This window comes from Cyprinus carpio, chromosome B10, assembly GCF_018340385.1.
Source record: "Cyprinus carpio isolate SPL01 chromosome B10, ASM1834038v1, whole genome shotgun sequence".
Classification (NCBI taxonomy): domain Eukaryota; kingdom Metazoa; phylum Chordata; class Actinopteri; order Cypriniformes; family Cyprinidae; genus Cyprinus; species Cyprinus carpio.
In genome coordinates, this window is record NC_056606.1 from 542,835 (window position 1) to 569,686 (window position 26,852).

Consider the following 26,852-nt stretch of genomic DNA (forward strand, 5'->3'; position numbering starts at 1 on the left):
ATTGTTCTTCATGTGGTAACATCTACAATAACTGGGTTTGTTGAAATGAAATAAATTATTTAAGATTACTGATTACAACCAGAGACCCCTGGGCTACAGCATTTTGGTGATTGCTAACTGCATTTTTATTTTGATACATGCCGTGCTCGCATTAAATTAATTCAATCATAGCCACTTAAAGTTTAGTGATCACATTTCTTGATAATCTCTACATTAACATAAAGACACTCTTGTGCTGGGCTTCTTTACTAGCGAATGCATTGTACATTGGGCATACAGTATATCGATGGAACACGTGGAACATACCAACTATAAAAACTGTGTGGGGGGCACCTAAACTGAGCCATTCCCTATATAGGCTACTACAACCAGGGCGTCGCTGAAAATGTGTGTGTGAGCTTGTTTACAGAATGCTGTTGTCACTGCTGAAAACCATATAAATAATTATTGGAAAAATATAATTTCCCTGCAGCCAGTGGGCCCCTTTCCAAGTGTAGGCCCCTGGGCTTCAGCCCCTTGAAATCTGTGGGTTAATTCGCCCCCGATTACAATAAATACTACGGTAGGTCTCTCTGCAACATTGATAGATTAATAAACACACGGCGAACAGAATGTATGTTTATGCTGAAATATAACTGAATAATGGTTTTATGTGTCATGATGTGTACTGAGCTGCCTTGTGTGTTTCTAGCTTTCCTGCTTCAGAATCACTATTAAGGGAACATTTTGTATTTGAACAAGTGCATTGTACTTAAAATGTCTTCCTTTCTTTTCTTTTTCAACTACAAGCATACTTATACTATAAAGTGAGACCTTGTTTTGTAGTATGTAACTAAAACTACTGTATAAGACACAAGACATTTGAAGTGTAATACAAAATATAAAACATATGATGTTTGAGAGTGTAGAGAAACTTATAAGAGTTTCAACCCTTAAACATAAGTGGTTTTCTATGGCTTATGGCTATAATTATTATCATTTATCATCAATCAGTTTGTGGCTTCAATCTTGAAAAAGTGACCCAAATAATGTCAATAATTCTTGAAAGATTATGAAGATATAATGAAAACAAATCTCATCAATCGTACGTTTTTAGACATTTTATACATTTTCAGGTATTTTTTAGACTCAAACTTAATATGTCCACATTTTTTAAATGAGAAAAACTTGTTGTTCTTGTTCTTTGCATTTCAATACTGACACAAGAATGCATTCTATAAAGTCATACACTCGTTTTTTTTTTTTTATCACATTAGTCACATTTGCATTTTAATCAAATTTATACCTGATTGAAATAGTTTCTTCACCTAAACTGTTTGTCGGACAAAATCTAACACTCTAGTAGTTTCCTAATATTTTCAGCACATAATTGGACCACGTACATTATGTTTTTCAACAATACATTATACTCTAAATTTCTGTCGACTCTTTTATTATATCATGTTCTACGTAGATTTCTATGCATTAGACAGCAGTGTGTGAGTGGGACTTTTATTTTGGTGTGGTGATGTGACGTCATGAGGATGCGCCGCGCTCCTGCATCTGCTGTGATTCGACTGAAGAAAGGTTTGTGTTTAAAGCATTTAACCTGTAGAAACTGTTCAACTTTAAAGTTTTACGAGCGATACAGAATTAATTATTATTTACTGAGCTTTTTAAACTCCGAGTAAACTGAATCACTGACGTCACGTGCTGGTCAAAACCGTATAATTCGACACAAATGTGTTTAATGAAAACTTAAACCGAGAGAAAATGTTTTCATTGAAGTGCAGTCTATTAAATGTGATCAGCAAATCATTAGATAACAAATGTGAATAATAACTACCTAAATGTGAACTTTCATTAGAAGGTGTGTAATTGTATTAATGTTGTAAAGCTAGTTTTAGTTTTAGTCTTCTGAGCTAGAGCTGATTGAGACGCACCCAGAGATTTGGTTTGGGTTTATTTCTCTTTCTGTTACTCTCATCTTAAACAGAACTGAGTGTCCAAAAAACTCCTGCTGAAGTGAATGAGATCCATGTGACAGTGTTATAAAGATGGCATTTATTAAAGAGGAGAGTGAAGACATGAAGATTGAAGAAGCATTCAGTGTGAAACAAGAAGATACTGAGGAACAAACAAAGATGGTGTTTATTAAAGAGGAGAGTGAAGGCATTAGGATTGAAGAAGTATTCAGTCTGAAAGATACTGAGGAACAAACAGGTCAGTTTCATTCTCAAAGCTGAACTCACTCATTTGATCCTTAAACGTCTTGCTCTACAGAAATGAGTGATATTTCAAGTCAAGTCTGCTTATTGTCAATTCTTCCACGTGTACAGTACATACAGAGAATTGAAATTGCGTTACTCTCAGACCCATGGTGCATACAGATAACACTAACAGTAGAGCCTTAAAATAAAGATAGATATAGATTAAATATAACATACAACTATACAAATAAGGGCATGTAAAAAAATAAAACTAGAGTTAAATAAAGCAGCGCAAGGCACATGGCAGATAGAGTGCAAACCAGTGGGGCGAAGATAAAAATATATTTCTGAAGAATGTCATATGAGCGTCGTCAATAAAGTGGTTTTATTTGGCATGGAGTGGGTTGACGCATGTGGACAGACATTGAGATCACATGACCAGACAAATACTAATGCTGGCGGTCTTCATGTGAACCTGAGAAGATCCTTCCGTCATGTTGGTCATTCGTTATCATGACGAGTCACACATTAAATCAGGGGTGTCAAACTATTAATTTGCGATTGCGCTGACATTTGGGAAAGCAACACTCTTGTTATAGTTAACATTACTTAACCATCATTTAGAATGAGCTTTCAGAATCAGAATGAGCTTTATTGCCAGGTATGTTTACACATATGGGGAATTTGTTTTCGTGACAGAAGATTCCGCAGTGCAACAGAATGACAGCGACAGAAAAAAACTAAAAAAAAAAATTAATTAAAAAAAGAACAAGTAAAGAATAACAATATACAAATTGACAATTGTATGTGCAGGTATATAACAATAGGCAGTTTTGTATGAACAGGTATATTATGTGCAAATTTGAAGTGTACACTAAGTATGTGTGTTAGATAAATAAGTGTATGTGTGTATAAATAGTGTTGTGTGTTTCACAGTTATTATCAAGTGTTCATTAGATGGATTGCTTGGGGGAAGAAACTGTTCCTGTGTCTGGTCGTTCTGGTGCTCAGAGCTCTGTAGCGTCGACCAGATGGGAACAGTTCAAACAGGGAGTGTGCTGGATGTGAGGGGTCCAGAGTGACTTTGCCAGCCCTTTTGCTCACTCTGGATGAATACAGTTCTTGAATAGAAGGGAGGGTTGTACCGATGATTTGCTCAGCAGTCCGGACTACCCTCTGTAGTCTTCTGAGGTCAGATTTAGAAGCTGAGCTGAACCAGACAGTTACTGAAGTGCAGAGGAACGGATTCAATGACTGCTGAGTAGAATTGTTTCAGCAGTTCTTGTGGTAGGTTGAATTTCCTCACCTGGCGAAGGAAGTACAACCTCTGCTGGGCCTTTTTCACAATGGAGTCAATGTGAATGTCCCACTTCAGGTCCTGAGAGATGGTGGTGTCCAGGAACCTGAATGACTCCACTGCAGTCACAGTGCTGTTCATGATGGTGAGTGGGGGGAGTGCAGGGGGGTTTCTCCTGGAGTCCACTATCATCACCACTGTTTTGAGAGTGTTCAGCTCCAGGTTGTTGAGACTGCACCAGACAGCCAGCTCTTTAACCTCCTGTCTGTAAGCAGACTCGTCACCGTCCTGAATGAGGCCGATGAGTGTGGTGTCATCTGCAAACTTCAGGAGCTTGACAGAGGGGTCCTTAGATGTGCAATCGTTAGTGTACAGGGAGAAGAGCAGTGGAGAGAGAACGCAGCCCTGTGGAGCTCCGGTGCTGATTGTACGGGTGCTGGATGTGTATTTTCCCAGCCTCACTAGCTGCTGCCTGTCTGTCAGAAAGCTGTTGATCCACTGACAGACGGAGGTGGGCACGGAGAGCTGAGTTAGTTTGGGCAGGAGGAGATTTGGGATGATCGTGTTAAAGGCTGAGCTGAAGTCCACATACAGGATCCTCACATAAGTCGATCTGTCTAGATGTTGCAGAACATAATGCAGTCCAATGTTTACTGCATCGTCCACAGACCTGTTTGCTCTGTAGGCAAACTGAAGAGGATCCAGTAAGGGTCCAGTAATGTCCTTCAGGTGGGCCAGCACCAGTTTTTCAAATGACTTCATGACCACAGACGTTAGAGCCACAGGCCTGTAGTCATTTAGAATTTTTTTTGATGGGGATGATGGTGGAGCGTTTGAAGCATGAAGGGACTTCGCACAGCTCCAGTGATCTGTTGAAGATCTGTGTGAAGATGGGGGCCAACTTTTTTACATCAGTGAAAAGTTTTTTAGTCTAATAAAAAGGCTGGTATGATTGTAATCAATACAAGAAGAATCTATACAATAATTAACATTTGATAAAGCAAGCACACCATAGTTATGTTTGGGATCATTTTAATTTAAACAACAGAAATGTTCATTTTATTTTTATTTGTCCTTTATAAAAAAAAAAAAAAAAAAAAACCTCTTTTACTGAAGTGACCTGGCCAAGATGCAGCACTACATTTCATAAGAAGAACACAAAACCATGTGTTGACAACAATTAAAAACATTTACAAATTAATTCTACTTTTAACAGCTCATTAATCAAGAATTTTAAAGTGTTAATTGACACGAAGGTCTGCAACTTCAAGTTGTGTTGTAAAAAGTTCCAATCATTTGGGGCTGCAAACTGAAAAGCTTGTTTTCCATTTTCAGTTTGCACATATGTAACTGAGAGAATGTACAAGTCCTGTGAGCGCTGAGAATAAGCTCCAAGAGCTTTAGGCTGGGTGAGGGAACAATGATATGGAGGCAGTAAACCCAAGATGGATTTATAAATAAACAGGTACCAGTGATTACGTCTGCATGTTTATAATGATGTCCAACCAAATCTATTATACAAATCACAATGATGGGTACTAACAATACAATTTAATATAAACCTGAGAGCAGAGAGAGTCCAGAGAACCTAAAAGTTTGGTAGATGCAGATTTATACAGAATGTCTCCATAATCAAGGACTGGCATAAATATGGCAAAAACCAATCTTCTTCTTGCCTCGAATGAAAAGCAGGGTTTATTTTTGTAATAGAACCCAAGCTTTAGCTTTAGTTTTGTCCATAGCTGATTAATATGAGGTTTAAAAGATAAGGTGTCATCAAGCATAAAACAGAGATATTTATATTCTGTCACTACATCAATTATAGTTCCCTGTGAGGTTTTGAGTGATAGTTGGTTTGCCACTTGTTTCTTTGATCTTGAAAATGATATAGCTTTAGTTTGAGTCCCATTCAAAGTCAGTATTAGGCCACAAAGCCTTTGTTGCACAACATCAAAAGCACTCTGGAGTAAGGACACAGCTTGGTGTAATTTAGATGCACTACACAGTGTCATCAGCATAAAAATTTAAATTAACATGACCAATATTAAAATCAAGATTATTAATATAAATAATAAAAAGCAGACGGCCCAAAACAGACCCCTGAGGAACACCCCTCATAATCTGCAATGGTGCAGATGAATGGCCTTCCATTTGCATACTGTAACAATATAAAACTTCACAATCACGGGAAGGAGGAGGCAGGAACCGGCGAACATTCAAATAAAACTTTAATAACTAAATAAACATAAAATAGTGCGACAGCCCCTCACGGGCGACTGCCGCACACAAACAAAAACCAAACCACAAAATAAAGCCCAGGCCTGGTCCTCTCTCGTCCTTCACTGTCGTCGCTCCTCTTTTATATCCTTCCAATCTCCTCCGTGGGACTCGAGACCGGTGAGTGGAGCAGGTATCGCTCAATACCCAATCACTCCACCGGCCTCGCTCCGTTCACATGGCTCTCGGCCCCGCCCCACTCGTCACATACCCCCATTGCCCCTTGCAGGCCGGGGGGTACTCCAGAGACTGCGCTCTACTCCCCCCCCCTCCCTCCGGGGGGGACCGCTCACGGTGACCTGCGGGAACCTGGGGGTAAGGACAGACGAGGCGACAGAAAAGGAGATGGAAGGATGAGGAGCGACGAGAGGGGAGAGAGGAGAAAAAAAATTAATTCCGGTTCCCAGACACGCTACCACTCGGCCCTCCACCAGCTGTGTGAACGCCTCCACGGTGCCTGGCGGTGGCACTGGATGGCCCTCGGTGGACGGCACGACACTCCTCTGTCACCAGGTGGACAGCGGCAGCCGGCAGGAGTCCCCCGATCCCTGCTCCTCCCCATTCTTGGTGGATGGCAGCAGGCTCCGGCCCCCTGGCGAACGACGCCGACAACTCCACTCCCTCACGGATGGCAGCTGCCCCTCCACATCGGGGGCAGCCGGCAGCGAGTTCGTCCGTCCCCGGCAACTCACTCCAGCCCACCACCTCGAGCGTCCATGGCGCCAGACTGCTATGCCCTGCTCCATGGCACCGCGGATTCACCCCAGCGGCAAGGGATCTCCGGCAGCGCGTCCCTCCTTCCTCCCGGGTTTCAGCACCAGTGTAACAATATAAAACTTCATATTCATGGGAAGAAGGAGGCGGGAACCGGCGAACACTCAAATAAAACTTTAATAACCAAATAAACATAAAATAGCATGACAGCCCCTCACGGGCGACTGCCGCGCACAAACCAAAACCAAACCCAAAATAAAACCCAGGCCTGGTCCTCTCTCGTCCTTCACTGTCGTCGCTCCTCTTTTATATCCTTCGATCTCCTCCGTGGGACTCGAGACCGGTGAGTGGAGCAGGTGTCGCTCATTTCCCAATCACTGCACCGGCCTCGCTTCGTTCCCATGGCTCTCGGCCCCGCCCCACTCGTCACATATACATTGTGTTCTGCCCACTAAGTAGCTTTCAATCCAAGAGGTTGTCTCATTTGACATTCCAATTTGTTTCAATCTAGTTTTTAATAAACTGAAATCAGTGGTATCGAAAGCCTTGGACAGATCGATAAAAAGTGATACTCAAAATTGACCTTTATCAACAGGGTTTCTGCGGGTCTTAAAAAAAGTCTTAAATTTAAAAGTATCAAATTTAAGGCCTTAAAAAGTCTTAAATTGTACAGGAAATTCTTAATTATGATTTCAAGAGGTCTTAAATTTGGGGACGGAAAGACCAGAATTGCGATATGGCTAAATGTGACACTTAAACTTCAAAAGGCTAACGTTTTGATTTCATTAAATAAACATGAGCGCTGCACGTTCAAAGTCCGGTGCTGTGTGTACAGCTGTTAGTGGGGAAACAGTTATATTTCTACCAAACGCTCCACCTGCTGTCATAATGAATTAGCATTTTCAATACAACTGTTGTTTTGTTCAGAGTTCAGACCAATGCGAAAATCGACCCATTTTTTTTTTACCCTGCAAACACACAGAGCTTTAATTGTGAACTGGTGGATCGATAAGAAGACAATGCATTAGCAAAATCTAAACAGTATAGGGGTGTGTGATATGTATGGTCTGCGAATCCTGCAATAATATCGTAACTGTTGTTTTAACTATGTGAGATTTGATATCATCCAGTATATTGCAAAAAGCAAACAAAACACCTACAGAGAACGTGCATACATTACGTGATGAAGTCTAGCAGGTTAGACTAGTGCGCGTGCGCATTTAAAGTGCGTTCTTTCACTGCATGTCATTTCATACAGTTAATATCACACGAAGAGTGACGTTTTTTTCTTCAAAAGTCAGCATGATTACAAATGTGATATTGATTTAATATAACAGTTCAATGAACAAGAAGTATATATTAAGAGACTTACGTTTTAGACAACGTATTTTCTGTCTTTGGTCTATTTCTTCATCAAAAATCATTACAAACACAGCCACAGCGCTGTTTTGCATCTCTGAGAAACACAACGGTGTTTCATTTCTGAATGAATCACCCATTTAAATGATTTAGTTCAAACGCAATGACTCACTTAACAGTGACTTGCTGCCACCTACTGGCAGTTTTTATTTCACATTTAAGGTACCTTTTCATTTTTGAAATCATTTCAAACATCAGTTTTCAATGTTTTATGTCTAAAAAATATCTAAACATTATTTCTGTATTAAAAGTTAAAGTATTTCATGTCCCTCAGAGCTGCATTAATGTGTAAATGCATCTGAATGACACTTCTAATGCAGATTCTGTGTTTCCTCTGCATTGCAAAGATCAATTTTGTTGATACTGTTTTTATTAGCTTGGTAAAAGCCCAAATGCAAGAATTTGACTCAAAAGATGGTGCACACTTTTAGAAAAAAAATGGCTTCGAGGTAAAAATGGCCATAAAACTGGTTGAAAATTATTAATTAGGGGTTCAAGCACGCAGTGCTGAAACCCTCTTGTATTTAAGATTTTTATTATTATAATTTTTCCGCCATAAAACTGATTGTGCAGACCAAACCGTAACACCTAGAGACTTGAAACTTGGCCAGATCGTAGAGCACAATTTGGGGAGAGGTTGACAAAGTTTCGTCACAATTGGCCTAACGGGGGCGCTACAGCGCAAAAAACAAAAAAATGTTGACGATTTTGGCCATAGCTCGTAGACCATTTGTTGTAGACTCAAAAACTTTACATCCTTGCTATCCTTGGGTCAGTGCGAACAAAAGTTTACACTCAACTTTTTTTCTCTACGACGCACGGTTTTTCCGCAAAATTGAGTTATATCCAAAACCTACTTTTGCGAACTAGTCCTAGGTTTTTTGCCTGATTGGAATCAAACCACTGCAGAAATATTCTCTGGAAACTGAATATCAATAATTATCAAAAAAAAGTCGAAATTTCAACTCACTGTCGCAATGGGGCCCCAAAACGTTCGAAAGTCAAGGACCAATTTTACACAAAAGGCTATAACTTGTGAACGAAATGAGATATCGTCACCAAACTTGGTACACATGTGTATAAGCTCAATCTTTGGTCAAAGAAAAAAAAATGCGCTCCTTTGCCACTTGGGGGCGCTATAAGACCAAAAAAAATATATATAGCTGCAAGCAGCGATTACCGGGGTTCAAGCACATTGAGGCCTCTGAGGTGGTCTTGGCCATCCTGGATATGTGGATGACAGTTAAACACATCCAAAATGGAGAATAGGCTCACAGACAGACACACACACTGAAATTAAATGATTCAACTAGTATATTAATACTCTGTAAGCATATTCACACACACAGACATACATGCACACATATTTTATTGCAGATATAGATAACTGAATTAAGGGATAGGTGACACAAAACTTATTGCAAGTCTACTCTTTTTAAGAATGTATATGGCATTTTCAGGTTTCACTGTAATTATAAACTGGCAAAATTGTAAAAACTGTTATGTCTGTATGAAAAAAATGGAAAACTTTGACTCAATGAGATTTAAAATATCATAACAGTGGTTTTAAAATGTTTAAGCATGAATCCATAAAACCTTATGGTACTGTTTAAGTTAGTTGAATGAGCCCATTAGTGGTCTTCCGCTGCCATCTAGTGGTTATAAATTGCAATTTCTCATACATCACTGTGTTTAACCTTTATAACTATTAAAGTGTTTTGTTTTTTGCCCAATCTCTTTTAAATTTTGCATTCTTGTTTTGAATGAAATATGCATTATTTTACACAGTTTTGAGACTTTGTGAGCTTTCTTTTTGTAATAATAAGTCTTTGGGTACCCTATGTAAAGAAAATATTATAAAAGGACCGGTTTATAGTTGTCCAAATGCAAATGTTCAACAATTTTTGATAATTATTGACCTAGAGAGTCTAGAGAATTGTACTGCAGTGGTTTTATTGATCTTCAGCCAAAACTCTTGGACTAGTTTAAAAAAGTAGTTTTTTTTAATTGTGAATATTTAATTAACATTTTTATTGACGGCATTGGTCCCTGAGTCAAAGTTGTTCAGAATGAGGAGATCTATCATATGATCTGAAGATATAGTGTTTGTGTGAATACATGAGCATTTTCAACCTATTTGAGGCCATTTACCATATAAACCTTGTGTTTTTGCGGCCTTTTTAACTGTTATAGCGCCACCTGTGGTCCGATCTCTATGAAACTTTGCAAAATTGTTAAGAGTCATCTCAGAAATGTTTTCACAAAGCTTCATAAAATTTTGAGTTTTCGTTTAGGTTTTATAGGCTTTTGGGTATTGTAGCCACACCCCTTTTAAAAATTAACCTGTTATAGCCAACCAAAGGACAAAATTCAACATTTTTTTTTTTTTTTTTTATAATTATTGATCTAGAGAGTCCAGAGAATATTACTGCAGTGGTTTGATTAAGATTAAGCAAAAAAACCTAGGACAAGTTAGCAAAAGTAGGTTTTTAATTCATTTGTGAATATTTAATGAACAATTTGATTGACAGCATTAGTCCCAGAGGCAAAGTTGTTCAAAATGGGATCATATGATATGAAGATCCAGTATTTGTGTGAATATATGAACATGTTCCACAATTTCAGGTCATTTTCTATTGAAATGTTGTGTTTTTGAGTCCCTTTTTACTGTTATAGCGCCACCTATGGTCCGATCACCATGAAACTGTATATGCTTCCTAAGAGACATCTGAGATATTTTTTCTCCAAGTTTCGTAAAGTTTTTAGTTTTCGTTTAGGTTTAATAGGCTTTTGGGTATATTTGGCCACACCCCTTTAATAAATGACACTGTTACAAGTAACCGAAGGACAAATTTAAAATTTTTTTTGATAATTATTGATCTAGAGAGTCCAGAGAATATTACTGCAGTAGTTTGGTTCTGATTGGGTGAAAGACCTAGGACTAGTTCGGAACAGCAGGTTTTTAACATATTTGTGAATAATTAATGAACGATTTGATTGACAGCAATAGTTCTTGAGGCAAAGTTGTGCATTATGAGGAGATCTATCAAAAGATATACATATTGTGTGAATCTGTGTAACACCACGTGATTACTGAGCCAAAAAACTCGTTAGCGCCAACTAGTGGCCGATTTCTTTCAAAATTCTTACAGACCTTAAGGGCCATGAGTCGAACATGTCCACTGAGTTTCATTCCGATCGACCGCCGTTAACCCTGTCAAATAGGTGCTTAAAATTTTTTGGCCAATGGCGGCCATGTTTTTTGAGATACGTGAATATCCTCATAGATACTTGTGCCCCTTTGGACAAAGACACTGCATACCAATTTTCAATTCAATCGGACTAACATTTGCCTATGGTATTAATTTTATTTGTGCAAGTCTTAAAAAGGTCTTAAATTTGAGCTTAAAAATCCTGCAGAAACCCTGTTCAAGCACCTCAGTGATATTGATTATGACCCTAGTCGCAGCTGTGGTTGTGCTGTGTTGTTTCCTGAAACCAGACTGATTATGTGATAAAATATCATGTTCCGTAAGATATGAAATCAACTGCTCACTAATAAGAGATTCAAAAACTTTAGACAAAATGCAAAATTTAGAAATCGGCCCATAGTTATTCATATTGGATGGATCTCCTCTTTTTAACAGTGCGACAACAAAGGCAGACTTGTATATATTTGGGAATTCATTTAGACTCAGTGAAAGATTATAAATATATGTCAAAGGGGCAGCAATGTAATCTGCAGCTAATTAAAAAAAAAAAGTGGTTCTAATTTGTCAGGACCAGCTGACTTGTTTACATCTAGTAGTTTGAGAGCTTTTTTTTTGTATCTGACAAGTAGAAAGCGGTTTAAAACTAAACTTAAGAGCTGTTAAATGTCTTCCTCTGTTTTCCATATCATTATTCATATATATATAGTTTTAGGTACCTTGAGCGACAATCATACAGCAACAAAATGTTTATAAAAACAGTTCAGCATCTCTTCTTTATTTTTATGGTATTGTACATTATGTACAACGGAAGTCATACAGGCTTTTTTGCACCTGAAATAGCCAATAAGTCCAGAATTTCTTAGGTTTGTTTAGATTAGATGTCTTTGGCTTTTCTTGTCATTATTGTACATCTGTTACATCAGTGGTTCCCAACTTTTTCAACTCGTGGCCCACACAACCAAACACATATGTTTGCAGGGCCCACTGCAAAAAAATTAACTGACCCGCTATTGTTGGGTTAATAACTTAGTACTCAGAAGCTAGATTGTTAACTGTATTTGTTGAATGAACTAGGGCTGTGCGATATGGACAAAAAAAAAAAAAACACTATCGCGATTTCTTTGATCAATTTTGAGATTTCGATTTTAATCACAATTTTGACACACACAGACATGCTTTACAGTCATAAATGCATTCAGGATGAATTTGAAACATATTTCCAAAAGAAAACAAATTAGACCTTTATCAAAAAGTTGTAACATCTCTAGAACAGACATAAGTCAAAATAATCACTATAGTAAAGGTGTAACAAAATTTCTAGACTTATGGCAAAAAAAATATAAAAAAATAAATCTTGTGTCCAGGGACTTTTTTGCTATACATTGTTCATAGAGCTCATTAATTGTAGCGGTGCCTCAGGTGTTGAAATAGATTTGTTATACATTATATACAGGTTCACACCGTCAGCAGTGCGTATACAGTATGTGTATGCGGTGCAGAAGCAGCAGCGAGAGCGCATTAATGTAACGCGAAACCACATTAAATTAATGCGCGAGCGCCAATCTGTCCGCACGCACGCAGATTTTCTTTGCTCTGTCACAAAACCAGACGCGCTTGCTCAGATACACGCTGCTCTCCTCCGGAGAGAGTGCGCGCACTTAAAACATGTCTTCTCTCGCTCAAACTGCGTCCTGTGCACTCACAACTCTCTCTATTCTCATGTGCTAGATATGAATTATTTTCGCACATTTTTATTTCTAGCCTTTTACCGCGTGCAGTGTGAACACTCTGATCCGTTAACAAGTGCTCGGAAAAAAGGCGCATCACAGACAATGTGTGAACCTGAAATTATGTAGGCACATGCCCAGTCTGTTCTGTTCTCGCGCTAGGCGCGTTGCATTCTGATTAGATCGGATGGCATACTGCGGGAGGTCAGGGCCGCGGAAAATCGTGCTATAAAGCGATTTAGACATCGCACACGCTCAAATCGTGATTTTATGACGATTTCTATCGCACAGCCCTAGAATGAACTGGCAATGAACAGAAAATAACTTGGGCTTATTTAATTATATACATGATATGATGTTATTATGTTATGACTTAGACATTTTTACAAATATTAACAATATTATTATTTATTTTAATAGTAATTGGCCGCGGCCCACAGGTTGAAAACCAGTGTGTTACATAATTGTCTAAAACAAAGCCAACTGGATTAAAGATCGGAATCCCTTGCTCTAGCCCCAGAGACGTCACGCTTATGAAGCAAATTCGAAAATGTAGTAGAGAACCAGGGGTTATCTCGACCCTTTACACAACATGTTTTAAAAGGCACGTTTAGCTATGATAGTGATGAGACCCTCATAAAAATAATTCCAGGCATACTCAATCTCTGGAATCAATGAAATCTTCTCCCAGTCAAACTGAGCAAGGTCCTGAACAAAACCTTGCTCACTAAACTGAGACATACTCTGCCTTATAATTATCCAAGGTTTGGTCTTGGGTCATTTTGCACTTCTAACTAGGGATGCAATGAAACCATTTTTTCAGAACCGATCTGATCCGATACCAAAAATTCTGAGTACCTGCCAATACTGATCCAATCCGATACCAACACAGGTTTTTTTTTTTTTTTTTTTTAAATCAGTGTAGAATTTCTATACTTCTCTGTGTCGACCTGATCGTCACTCTTTTGTGCGTTAAACACAATCTACTACATATAGACAACTTATTTTAATGAAAAATAACAAATGAAAAAATATATAATCATAATCTATGACAAAAATACTATTATAAACTAGGTTAGTGGATAATTCAGCAGCAAAAGATACTCTAGAAAAATCACAGGTGCACAATAATTTAATAAAATCTAGTGAAATACTTCATTTACAAATAAAAGTGAAGAAGTCTAAAATCTGGTAAAATGTTACACATTGCTCTTTGTATTGTTGTAAAATACATTCATGAAAAAACAAGTAAATACATTTATATAGAAATATAAAAGAGTTTCCTTTAAATGTATAGCACAGTAATAAAGGCAGCAACGTATGATAAATAGGACAGAACAAGAAAGACTATTAATAATCTTTGATTGTGCAGAAAAGTATTATAATACTAAAGGCGCCAATACAGAGCGGCACAGAGTACTTATGCACATCCCGTGTGCAGAATGATGTGCTTGAAACAACACGGAGTCACAGTGTGCAGGCTGCACAGCCCTCCGAGTCCATATAGAAAAGTTAGTACAACACACAAGCTGCTCTGCTCGTGTTCATCTTCAGTTCTCTCTTCACAGCAGTTCAGTTTAGTTCAGTGTACTGATTGAGTAAATGAATTACTCCAGGATATTGGTTTATTTAGACTCAGAGGTAGTATCAGTCACGTTAAAATCATATTAAAAAAAAAAAATTTAAGTAATCTGTGGATTAACTGAACGCAAAACACAGTTTGATTAATGAATGGATGACAGACAACCGCAATATGAATATGTATAAGGTGCATTAGTAAAAATTAAATAGAGAAGTGATGATTTATCTGGCTTCTTTTTTTTTTTAAAAGAGCAGGTCATATGGGTTTTTGAAAAAAATATTTTTTGCAGTTTATAATGTAGCTATCCTTAAATGAAAACTGTTGTTAATCAAATAAGTGTTTGATAAAGATATTTTCTCTCAAAAGAGAGAGTCGGTTCTGAATCACCTTAACCAGTCGTCATATTTTCTAATCTTTTGCCTGTTACCGGTATACATCACTAGGTAACACCTTTGTGTAATCCCGCAAAATACAAACAGAGTCTGACCTGCCCACATACACTTCCGCTAGTTAGTGTGTTTACATGATGTTTAAGAAGACGCTGTGTTCAAGGATACCACAGAAATACAATTCAAACCTTTTGTTGTGTGCATGTCATTTTACCAAGGACTGATTCTCTAATCTTGGCTTTTATCTTCTTTGGCTTCTAATCTTCGTAATTTGGACTAACAAGCTCTCCGAACCATAACCTGTAAGTACGATTGATACATTGTGTACATTTTCAATTGAGTGCTCCAAAAAGGTTTTTGTGCTAATATTTGATGTACACCTAGTGCAGCTTTAGGTTTTCAGGTAAAGCACAATATTACTGTCTTACTGAAGTAGTTCTGATAATTCGCTGTGAACCTACTATTTCCTAAGAATGTGTCGATTATTGTATACTGATGTTGTTCTAATTACTTCGTTTAATAATTGAATGTAGTGTAGCACACATACTTTATAATCGTAGTGAAATTGCTGTTTATTGTGCTGCACCGGCAGTTATAGGGTTAATGCGGGAGAGATGAGCGAGTGTTAGTTAGTTGGTTTGGCTGGTGCTCCTGTGATACAACTTTTCTTCGTTCAGATTAAAAGTTAAGACCGAGCATCTTTTGTCTGTCGTTCTTCAAACATTACAATAGACACATTTCATCAGTTAGTCACGTTAGCACTCGGCTAACGTATCCACCAAATGTTCACAGTTTAGCAGCTAAACTTTAGCTGTGGGCACGATTCGCTTGCATAAGTGTTTTTGTGATTTATGTCATTATTATATGTTTTTGTGATTTATGTCATTATTATAGAGTGGATTGGAGCACTATATTACTGTTTTATGTAAAGGTGCTTTGTCAATGGTAGCGCTGGCTAACTGGCTCAAGGACTCCTCTCGGTGCCAATCACAACAGGCTTGGCCAGCTGACCAATCAGAGCAGGTTTGCGGAAGGGCGGGGTTTGCTCCGAACTTGCTTGGAACGAATCGTTTTAAAATCATTGGCAAATGACTCTAATATTAAATGTATATTTTGAGAAAATTACAATGTTTTCTGATCTTAGATGCATTTAAACCTGTTGTAGGGGACTCCAACACAAATATTAGGACACTTTAAAATACCATATGACCTTCTTTTTAAGTCTATCCTGGTTGGAGTATTTCCTTATAATTCAGCTTGGATAGAGAATCTGTTAAAGATAAAAGAGATAAAAAATTTTGCTGACGGAGGTCTATAACAACCCACAACAGTAAGAGCTAAAGTGTTTGAAAATACTACATCGACTGCCAGTAATTCAAATTGTTTAGATATCAACAGAGTTGCCGCAAACCTATTTCTTATATAAATCGCTAACACGGCCCCCCTTTTGGGTGATCGAGTCTAAAAACATTATCTCTCAATATTAATGGCATTATCTGTGATTGAAATTTTAAGCCAGGTTTCAGAGATTACCAAAACATTAGCATCGGTATTCTTTATCCATATACGCACCGTGTCCATTTTAGGAGTAATAATGTAACATAATGTCACTTTGAGTCATTGAAGCACAGGTGTACCTCCAGGGATGGACTGGGACTAAAATTTCCATTTTTTATGAGTAGTGGTCGAACGATATTGTTTTTTTGACAGCCGATGCCGATATCTTGGAAAGCAGGGGGGCCGATATAAAGCTGATATAATTGTTTTTATTATTGATATTTAAGAAATTTTAAATAATTTGACAATGGATTAAAAAATAGTAAAAAATTGTCATCTATAGATGACAAAGTATTTTTCACAAATAAATAAACATTTAATAAAAATATAATTAAAAAGGAAGTAAACACTGTAACCAACAGGACACTCAGTATTCTGGGAAGTTTGTGTGGATTGGGAATCATATTCTTCAAATAAAGCCAGGGTAACACTTATTTTACATACAGCATACAGTGAAAATAACATGAATATGACAGTGGATAAAGCATAAAGCGCAGCATAATTTGAAATCACGAGTTTAATGTTTAAAGCATTCAATTCACATGGACCGACCATCACGCAGAGAACACGTGATTATGCTGGATAAAAATACACACTTCACAAGATCTCACAGCTGGATTCGACTAAGTTTGCAAGGTTTGTGAAATTAAATGTTCATTATTCATTCAAAGATTTGTTTAAATTATATAAATGCGTATTTGCTTAATGCTGACGGCAAATGAGAAAGTATTATAATTTTTACCTTTCTATTACTAATAATATAAAAGCAATCGTTATATTTTCTTTATACATTAATTCCTTTGCTTAACCATTCTATCTGATTATTAGACAGACTTCTATCCATATTACACAGAACTGTAAATGACGACAGTAAACAAGAGGGAGAATGTGAGCACTGTGTGCTCAGGCGCTGCAGGTCTCAGCGCCGTCAAAGGTCCCACCTGGAACATATCGGCCAAGCAGAAAACATTATCCGATATTAGAAAATTGCCAAATATCGGCCTTGGCGATATATCGGTCGACCACTAGTTATGAGATTGTTTTAAATATTTTTTGGAATATACAAACAATAAATTATGGTGGAAATTATACTTTTAAACTAAATTAAAACACCAGTAGGTGCCAGTAGTGAGCGTTTAATGAGTGAGTCACTGAGTTGTTCATTCAAGCGATTCATTCAAACGGCTGATTCATCTGATGTGTATGCATGGGCCATTGAACCTTTGAATTAACTGATTCGTTCAGAACACAGAATCATTTAGCAATGAATAGTCTGATTGCTGTTAGATGTGCTGTGTTTCCGCCTAAAATGTAAGTGAACTGATATTATTGTACTTGCTTATTGAACTGCTTGTTGAACTATTAAACAGTCGTAATGGTGAAAACGTGTGATGTTGCCTAACTAACTGTGTTTTAAATATAAAAACTTTTCATTTTGATTTTTTACCTCAGCATGCTTACCTGTTTGACGTTAATCCTCTGAGGTCTGGGGGTTTTGGGGGCCTGGAGAAGTTTTGACATCCCCTGACTTTTGTGCTTTTTTCAGTTGCTTATAAATAGATACATGGCTAAAGTATAATAACACTGTAATCAATACAAACTGGGCTACACTAATATGTAAATAGCATGTATGTACATGATTGTGTTTTTGAGAAAACGTTTATGCGTGGTTAGTAAAAGACTACAATTTTAAAGTCACTGAAATAAGGTCATAAAACACATAGAGAACATTTGTTCACAAGACTGTCAAACCTGGAGCTTGTAGCCTAGAATTTTTGCTTCAAAATGATGTGAAAATCATCTTGTTTACTCACTCACAGAAAATAGATTAATTTAAATTTTCTAAGACACTTTTTGTTTCAAAAGGGCATATGCGAGTAGGCGTGACTGATCATGAATATCATTGTGATTCACACCTGAGAAGACAAAGGCCCGCATAATGAGCTGCATAATGATCCTTTCAGTCAGGTGTGTGACCGAGAGGGAAGAGTTACAAGAAAGAATGTGAGGACAAAATAAATGTATTTATTTTTATATATATAATTTACAAAATTTTTTTAGTTTATTTAGAGTATATTTAATAATCCCACAAAATAACTTGAGATTCACTTAAGAGTGCAGTTAAACAGTTTATTAGGAACAATCAAAGCTGACTTTCAAAACTGAATTTTTAGCATCATTACTCCAATATTACTCTAATATTCTGATTCGCTACTCAAAAAAACATTTATTATTATTATTATTATTAATAATAATTTTAAAGATTTTTTTTTGATTAATTGAAAGAAGTGTTGTTTCTAACATGATTATTGTATTTATCATCACTTGTGTGCTAAATAAAAATTTATATATATATATATATATATATATATATATATATATATATATATATATATATATATATATATATATACACACTGACTCCCAGCTTTTGAATGGTATAGTGTATATTGTAAAAAATGAAATAAAAAAAGATAAAAAAAAAAGAAGCAATTATAAATAATAACAGGAATAAATTAAATTTTAAAATATATACAAATAGAAAGCAGTTATTTTAAATAGTAAAAATATTTCACAATATTACTGCTGTAGCAAATGCAACTTTCTGTATTTTGGATCAAATAAATGCAGGCTCATGTGTCATGTTGAAATATATAAATGAACATCACATACCTGCCATTTCCAAAATGTATATTGTTTTTGTGCTCTGAAGGACATACTTTTTTGAAGAGATGGGAGTGTGTGCCTCGCTTGGTCTTAGCTGTGTTCCAGGTTCCTGAGTGGGCTGCTTATTTGCATTGGCTCGCTTTGCAACAGGTTATTATTTATCTGAAATAAAAAAGCAAGCATGCTGTTTACGCAAATAAACTGCATTATTAACATTATTGTGATGGTCACTGATATTATTAGTAATTTATAGGAAAAAAAGAACACAAGTACCACATAGCACATTTATTGTCAGTGATATTTACAGCTTACTTGATACACTTTTTTATTTTTTAATACCTCAGATGCTTGCAAACACCAATGACGGGGTATAACACATTAAAAATATTTAGACCAGAGCAGATACTGATGAACAGAAGCTTAGTTATATTCTTGAAAACACAAGCATGCTTTGTATGAAGGCCTATACAATATATATAGTTATAAACATATATGGCTATATTCGTGAACAGAGAATAGCCTATCGCAGTAAAGATTTGTCTAATCATTCTTACTGATATTAAGCTAGCAACATTATAACTCATATTACTTTTATATCGTATTGCTGTCTATGTTATAGAATAATAAAAAAAAAAAAAACATCCTGGCATCGTGAAATATTGAGATGATGTAAATGAAACTTCATAATGTTTCACCTGAATTATACATTTAGTCAGGAATAATAGTCTGGAAAAAGTCTAACTAGTAAAATGTGTACAAGTTATATGAAAACTAATACAAGTAGATTAATAATAAAAAAGACTTATGCTTATGATCTCTGCTGGGTCAAGCGCTTCGTTCTTCTTTCTGAGGTAATCCACATCTAATTCCTCTCAGCGAGAAGCGAACAGTAACATTTAAAAACGTGAAGTACAGTCTCACTGCTTTGTTTGATTGCTTTTATAAGTACGATCAAAACTGAAAGTGTAATTTAATTTCTTTTTGGTCTTATCAGGAGAATTTGCCTCAAAGCGCGTATCCGCGTTAGCCGACTCCATAGGGTTAAAGAAGCATTAATGTCGAGCCCCGGAGTCAGTGTGCTGGGGCTCAAACCCCGGACGGCCCCAGACCAATTTACTTCCTGTATACACTATACCACTCAAAAGTTTTTGAACAGTGAGATTTTTAATGTTTTAACATTTCAAACCAGTGGGCCACTGGCTGTCCCTGCATGATGGTCCTCGGCAAAAAAAATTAATACATTTTGTCGGTCCACCGGGAAAATGCATGGTATGCCCGATTACCCATCCAGCTCTGTATACCTCCCGTTATCTGTCCCTTCTGACAAATGTATGCGAATACCAAAGTCTGATTGTCCGAACAGCGTAGACGAGTAATTGCCAGTATCATAGCTTGTTATGAATATGGCACAGCATGAATAAGATGAACAAAACTATTCGCCAACTTCCATGCAGCATTGCTCCAGATCCACGGAAAAGCAGGGACTGCAGATCAATGAACTTGAACAGTGAATGCACACCTGTAGTCAGATTCCAAACAAATCCAGCCTGGAACCTCCAGGCCATGGCCCACTTGACCACACTCTTCCCGAATCCAGAATATAGAGAAAGTCTTACCACGCTGTATTTCACCTCCTCAAAACAGCAATTTAGAGCAGACCAGAGTACGTGTAGGAAATATGAACACAGGTCGCCGATCCAGTGTAGCGAATCACAAGTGACGAGCCCAAAGATTCATTCTCGATCAAATACGGGCCGTCAAGTCCAGTCGCATTTACAAATGACAAGTCCAATGAGGATCCTTGCAGCTCTTGTACGACCTCCAATCATACATACAAACAAACTAAACCTAGTTGAATTTACCTTTTAAAAAGGTTTCGTAAATAGTTTTTTGTAAAAAAAAAAAAAAAAAAAAAAAAAAAAAAAAAGTAAGATGAGAGTGTAAAAAGGAAGAAAAAAAATCACTAATCAAACAAACAGGACAGAAGACATACTACTGCTGCCAAGGGCGTAGCTTTGCTTTTGACATTGGTGGGGACATAAACCCAAGTACACCCAATGCCCCCCCCCCCAAAAAAAAAACACCCAATTATTTTCGCTGTTTTGATAGACCTTTGATCACAGTTTCATGTCACCTAAAGTCTTCAACTATAGCTATGTTTGCCAACATATTCATAACTCCTAAAGTTTTATTTTTAAGTATGTCTAACAGACAATAATTACACAATTGTTATTTTGTGAACCAACAACATCAGCATCAGAGTGCTGGTTGTCTTTATCACGGATCACTTTATTTTAATATTAATCAAATTGGTCCCAGGATAATTCTGAAAGAATACTCTGCTGTAATAACCAACACAACTTTCATGCTCATCTGATTGAACCGCACGCTCAAATTTCAATGTATCTTACCGCATAAACATTTTCTGTCCGTATGCTTTATATAGGGAGCTAATAATAGCCATAGATTGTGCTTTCTTTTTCCGTTTGCTCTGTTTTGTTACACACCTTCAAACCTACAAACTCATCTATGCAACTTTGTTTATACCTGAAGTGAACTTCTATATTAACTGTTTTGGATCGCTGTCTTGAATTGGGTAAAATAACTGTGAGTTGTTCTAAACGCGGTGCTGCGCTTCTTCTCCGGTGAACTACTACATTATTCATGTATTAAATGCGCTTCCTTGAAAGTGGACAGTTTTCTACATAAAACTTTAATTTAACTTCTTAGGTAATATCACTATTATGATGTTTCAGATGCATCTGAAATTACAAAAACATATATTTAATTGTTTGATCAAAATTATTGCTAGGAAGAGTTTGGCACTCGCTGAATATTGGTAGGGACACGTCCCTGGTGTCCCCCCCTAATTCTACGCCCCTGACTGCTGTGCCATCTTGGGTGACAAACATTGCTAAAACAGAGGTTATTGTTGGCTGTATAATTTCTTATCCTGTCATGGAGACCACTGAATGCACAGTGTATAATGGTGCTTTTTTTTGCTTTTTTTTTGGCGCGTTTTCAAAACAAACAAACAAAGCAAAGGCGTAGTTTGATGATGCCGTGACTAAGGGTGGAATCATGGGAGTTGTTGTCTTCGTCCCAACAGCTGATGCAATCCGACAGGACTCGGGCAGAAATCATGTTCATGGATGCGCTAATGTATTAAAAATTTATTAACATCGTAGTATGAAGCAGAGTGAGGCGGAAAGCCGTCGAAGCGAAACGAGGCCACTGAAGCAATTGTTAATGAGAGACGAGCGTGACACACAGCTCGAAAGCAGCGGAACTTTTATTATGCCACAGTCGACTGCTTTTATTTACAAAAAAAAAAAAACCTTACATATTGTGCCTTTAAAGAGAGAAACAGATCAATGTAACTTGGCTCGTGGCCACAAATTTAAGTCATAGGAATGAATTACTAATATAAATTTTTTTTCTATCTACATTCATCATCATGTGGGGCTCACACGCAAAGGTAATTTAGTTTTGCTTTCCCCAAAGCAAAACGTCTCATTTAAATGTCTTGCAGAATTTTATTTTTATTTTTGTCAATTAATGGATCAGTGATTAATTATTAGCATCCTTAATTGAGATAAGTCTATAATCAACTATATCTCCTGGCTCAAACTGTTCTTTTTTTAATAAAGGGTTTAATTGCTAGCTTAAAGGTTCTTGAGCCATGACCTAAAGAAAGTTATCAATATTGTGAAGAGCAGCATTTCTCAACTCTAGCCCTTAAGGTCCCCTTTTCTGCAAACTTGAGCTTTCAAATAGAGCTTTCTGCCTTTAGCTTTTAAATAACACAGAAGACCTTGATTAGCATGTTCAGGTGTGTTTGATTAGGGTTTGAGCTAAAGTCTGAATGAAAGGGTGTTTCAAGGGCCTGAGTTGAGAATTTCCGGCAGGTTTATTGGGACAAGTAGGACAGTGGCCCTCCAGAGCAGGTTTGGACACTTCTGGTACAGGATAAAGGATACATGTTGTTGGTTTTGATGGATTACGTACCTAAATGTTTTAATGTCTGTTGTATTGTGCCATTAAACTGCAGATAACTTTTGTCTGTTTTTTCACCTTAGACCTAATGGCATTGAAAAAAGAGAAAGAAGTGCTCAGTGACATTGAAGAGAAAGATCAATACAAGAATCTGCATGATTTCACACCTGGGAAAAAATCTTTCAGGTGTTCAAAGACTGAAAAGATTTCCATACGAAAAACGGGTCAAGAGACTGGAACAACTAGAAGTGATTTCACTTGCTTTCGGTTTGGAAAGAGTTTCAATCAACAAGGAAACCTTAAAGTCCACATTGGGGAGACCCCTTTCAGTTGCCAACACTGTGGAAAAAGTTTTACTTATAAAGGAAGTCTTGACAGGCATATAAAAATTCACACTGAAGAAAAGCCTTACACCTGCCAGCACTGTGGTGAGAGTTTTGCTCAACGTGTAAACCTTAAAGTCCACATGAGAAAACACAATGGAGAGAGTCCCTTCACTTGCCAACACTGTGGAAAAAGTTTCAGTCATCAAGGAAGCCTTAGCCACCACATGAGAAATCACACTGGAGAGAAGCCTTACACCTGCAAACACTGTGGAAAAAGTTTCACTCATAAAGGAAGCTTTGACAGGCACATGAGAATTCACACCAGAGAAAAGCCTTACACCTGCCAGCAGTGTGGAAAAAGTTTTTCTCAACATGGAAACCTTGAAGTCCACATGAGAATACACAATGGAGAGAGTCCCTTCACTTGCGAACAATGTGGAAAAAGTTTCAGTCATCAAGGGAGCCTCAGCCACCACTTAAGAATTCACACTGGAGAGAAGCCTTACACCTGCAAACAGTGTGGACAAAGTTTTACTAATAAAGGAAGCCTTAACTGGCACATGACTGTTCACACTGGAGAGAAGCCTTACATATGCCCTCAGTGTGGGAAGAGTTTCCATCAGCATGGAAATCTCCAAGTCCACATGAGAATTCACACTGGAGAGAAGCCTTACACCTGCCAACAGTGTGGAAAAAGTTTCACTCATAAAGGAAGCCTAAATTGGCACATGAGAATTCACACCAAAGAGAAGTCTTAGGGTGCTTTCAGACCTGGCCCATAATTTCAGGACCTGGCGAGTTTGGAAACTTGAACAGGCACACATGAGTGTTCACACTGCATAAAACACTTACACCTGCCCCCAGTCGCCGTGATTTTGCCAATTAAGACATGTTCCTGGATCAGCATTACTGTCCAAAAATATAGACCTAGCCAATCCCTACCCCTAAACCTAACCTTACCCATAATTTATTCCTAAAATCAGAGAGAAATGATAGGTGATTAACAAGGCTATAGAAGCGCCTAACCCTGATTGTAAGCCTAAAACAGATATTACCTCAAAACTTATCCCTCGATTCTGATTGGTTGATTTGGAACAAGGATGTTGATCCAGGGACATGTTGTACTTGGTGAAAGCACATTCACCCCTGCCCCCAGTGTGGAAAAAGTTTCATTCATTGATTGTTTGGCGAACTGACTGTCTCACATTACACTGAGGATTTAGATGTGATGCACAAATTGAAGTAATTGTATTATGTTTTTTGTTGTTACTTTCATGCAGTTAATGTTTCTGGATTTATTTGGCATTTTAACTATTTTTTTGTGCAATTCTTGAGGACTGGTCAGGATAATTTTAATATGTTTAAAGCAGTAGTCTGTTGGTTTTGCCTCATTGTCGCCATCTCTGTTGGAAACCTGCAGTTGCAGTTATCAACAGAATTTTCATGTGTATGTGGTTTGTGCTTCAGCACGGCTCTGCAGCACAGATGAATCTAATGTTTTGAGGAGTATATTGCGGCATATAAAATTTAAAACTAATCCAAAGCCGCAGCAGGCTAAGACATGTGGGTTTACACTGAAGACGCGTCACACTGAACCATTGCACATGATATGACATCTTTATTGTTCCATTTCACAAGCTTAGCAAGAACCAACACTTACTTGAATTGATGCATTTCATAAGCCATGCAAAGATACCTCAGACAGTGCAGAAACAGAAGATGATAATGGCGACGGTCGACAAAGTTTCTTCACACGCTCACCCTGCAGCCATAATCCAAACACCCGCTCCACACAGGTGAGCACACATGCATTAATACAGACACCACACCCCCGGTGACACCCACAGTAACCAATGACGTCACTATGCACGTGCACATACACAACAGTGTAGAAAGAAAAGGAGGAAATATCATGAAAGACTAATCAAACTCAAATGTATGGCTCCTACAGAGTATGTGTAGCCATCAGTCACCGCACCAGTGTGGATGTACACTGTACTCTGGTATTATAGATACTATTTTTTGGAAGTATGACTAAAATAAGATATTTAACTGGAAAATGTCATCTGAACAAAAAACATGTCTGCCACCTTTGTCATGACCATCTATGGAAAAGAAGCATTACAATAAATCGCGCAACCTTTGGTGATTAAATCTAACAATTGCTTTGCTCATATCACATCAAACCATGGACATTTTTATTGTTATACTTTGTTCTCAAATTGTTAATGTTGACAACATCAGCATTATGTGACTGTGTGTATTAGCCTCCGAAGTCTTATGCTTTTGACTGAATCTCCAGCTGTCACTGATTGTCATTTTTACCTTTCTGGCCATCTGCTGTCAAAGTAATTCATACCTGTCAATGTTAAATACACGAAGCCCTGCACATGACAGCAGGAAAAAAAAAAAGATATCAACTCACAAGAATGTTTAAATAAATGGGTCATAATATGCGATTTCAAGATTTCCTTTCTCTTTGGAGTGTTACAAGCTCTTGGTGCATAAAGAAGCTCTGTAAGATCTGTAAAGTACGGTGCCTGTGAGAGGACATGGTCGGTTCACTTAGTTTTGTCGTGGCCACGACATAACAACTCGTGGGAACGTGAAAATATGTCGTGGCCACGAAATATTAATTTCCTGGGAACGTCATATTAACTCGTGGGAACGTCTTATGTCGTGGCCACGAGATCATTTTGTAGAGGTAACAACATCCTTATGTTGTGGCCTTGAGATGTTATGTTGAGGGAACATGTTTTTTCTCGTGCCCACGAGTTTAATGCGTAAACAAACCTGCGTGACCATAGCAACCCGGGATTATCAGAGATGTATTCATTATAATGTTTTATTTTGAATTAAGAAAATATTATATTATTTATTATAGAAAATATTTCATTATTAAATTATTATAATAACCATATGCCTTGGCTACGGGAATTTATTGCGTTTGATAGTCAGCATTCAAATGAAGTTTATCATGAATAAATAATAAATAGAATGAATAATTATGAATGAATAAATAGATTCATTTGTAAATGAAAACACAACACGCTCATTTATCATCACATCACGTCAAAATTTATTGGCATAATTGTCAGATAAATGATAAATGAGCCTGTTGTGTTTTCATTTACAAATTAAACTAGTTAAAGCCCCGTCAAGCACCACCATAGCCGTCACTGGCACGTAATAAAGTCCGGTAGCCAAGGCATATGGTTAATATGGAAGTGTGTCTGAACCCCGAACATTATCAGGAAGGCTATTCCAGAGTTTGGGAGCCAAATGTGAAAAAAAGCTCTACCTCCTTTAGTGGGACTTTGCTATCCTAGGTACTATCAAAAAGTCCAGCGTTTTTTGTGACCTTAGGGAGCGTGATGGGTTGTAGCGTGGTAGAAGACTAGTTAGGTAAGCAGGAGCTAAACCATTAAGGGCCTAATAAGTAAGTAATAATATTTTGTAACTGATATGGAACTTTAATAGGTAGCCAGTGCAGAGACTGT

The 26,852-nt window shown here is 37.4% G+C and overlaps 1 protein-coding gene across 1 annotated transcript; it reads left to right on the top strand.

Annotated features, from left to right (window-relative positions):
- The first annotated feature begins 1,429 nt into the window (after positions 1-1,429).
- LOC109094206 (gastrula zinc finger protein XlCGF8.2DB-like) lies at positions 1,430-25,819 on the top strand. Its single transcript, XM_042732060.1, has 3 exons — positions 1,430-1,566; positions 1,976-2,202; positions 23,110-25,819. Exons 2-3 carry the CDS (start codon positions 2,037-2,039, stop codon positions 24,108-24,110), a joined length of 1,167 nt encoding a protein of 388 aa, XP_042587994.1. The 5' UTR covers positions 1,430-1,566; positions 1,976-2,036; the 3' UTR covers positions 24,111-25,819.
- Positions 25,820-26,852: the final 1,033 nt, after the last annotated feature.

Coding starts and splice junctions, on each gene's coding strand:
- LOC109094206 (XM_042732060.1), top strand. CDS start 2,037: ATGGCATTTATTAAAGAGGAGAGTGAAGACATGAAGATTGAAGAAGCA. Junction 2,203..23,109: donor AGATACTGAGGAACAAACAG/GTCAGTTTCATT, acceptor TTTTCACCTTAG/ACCTAATGGCATTGAAAAAA.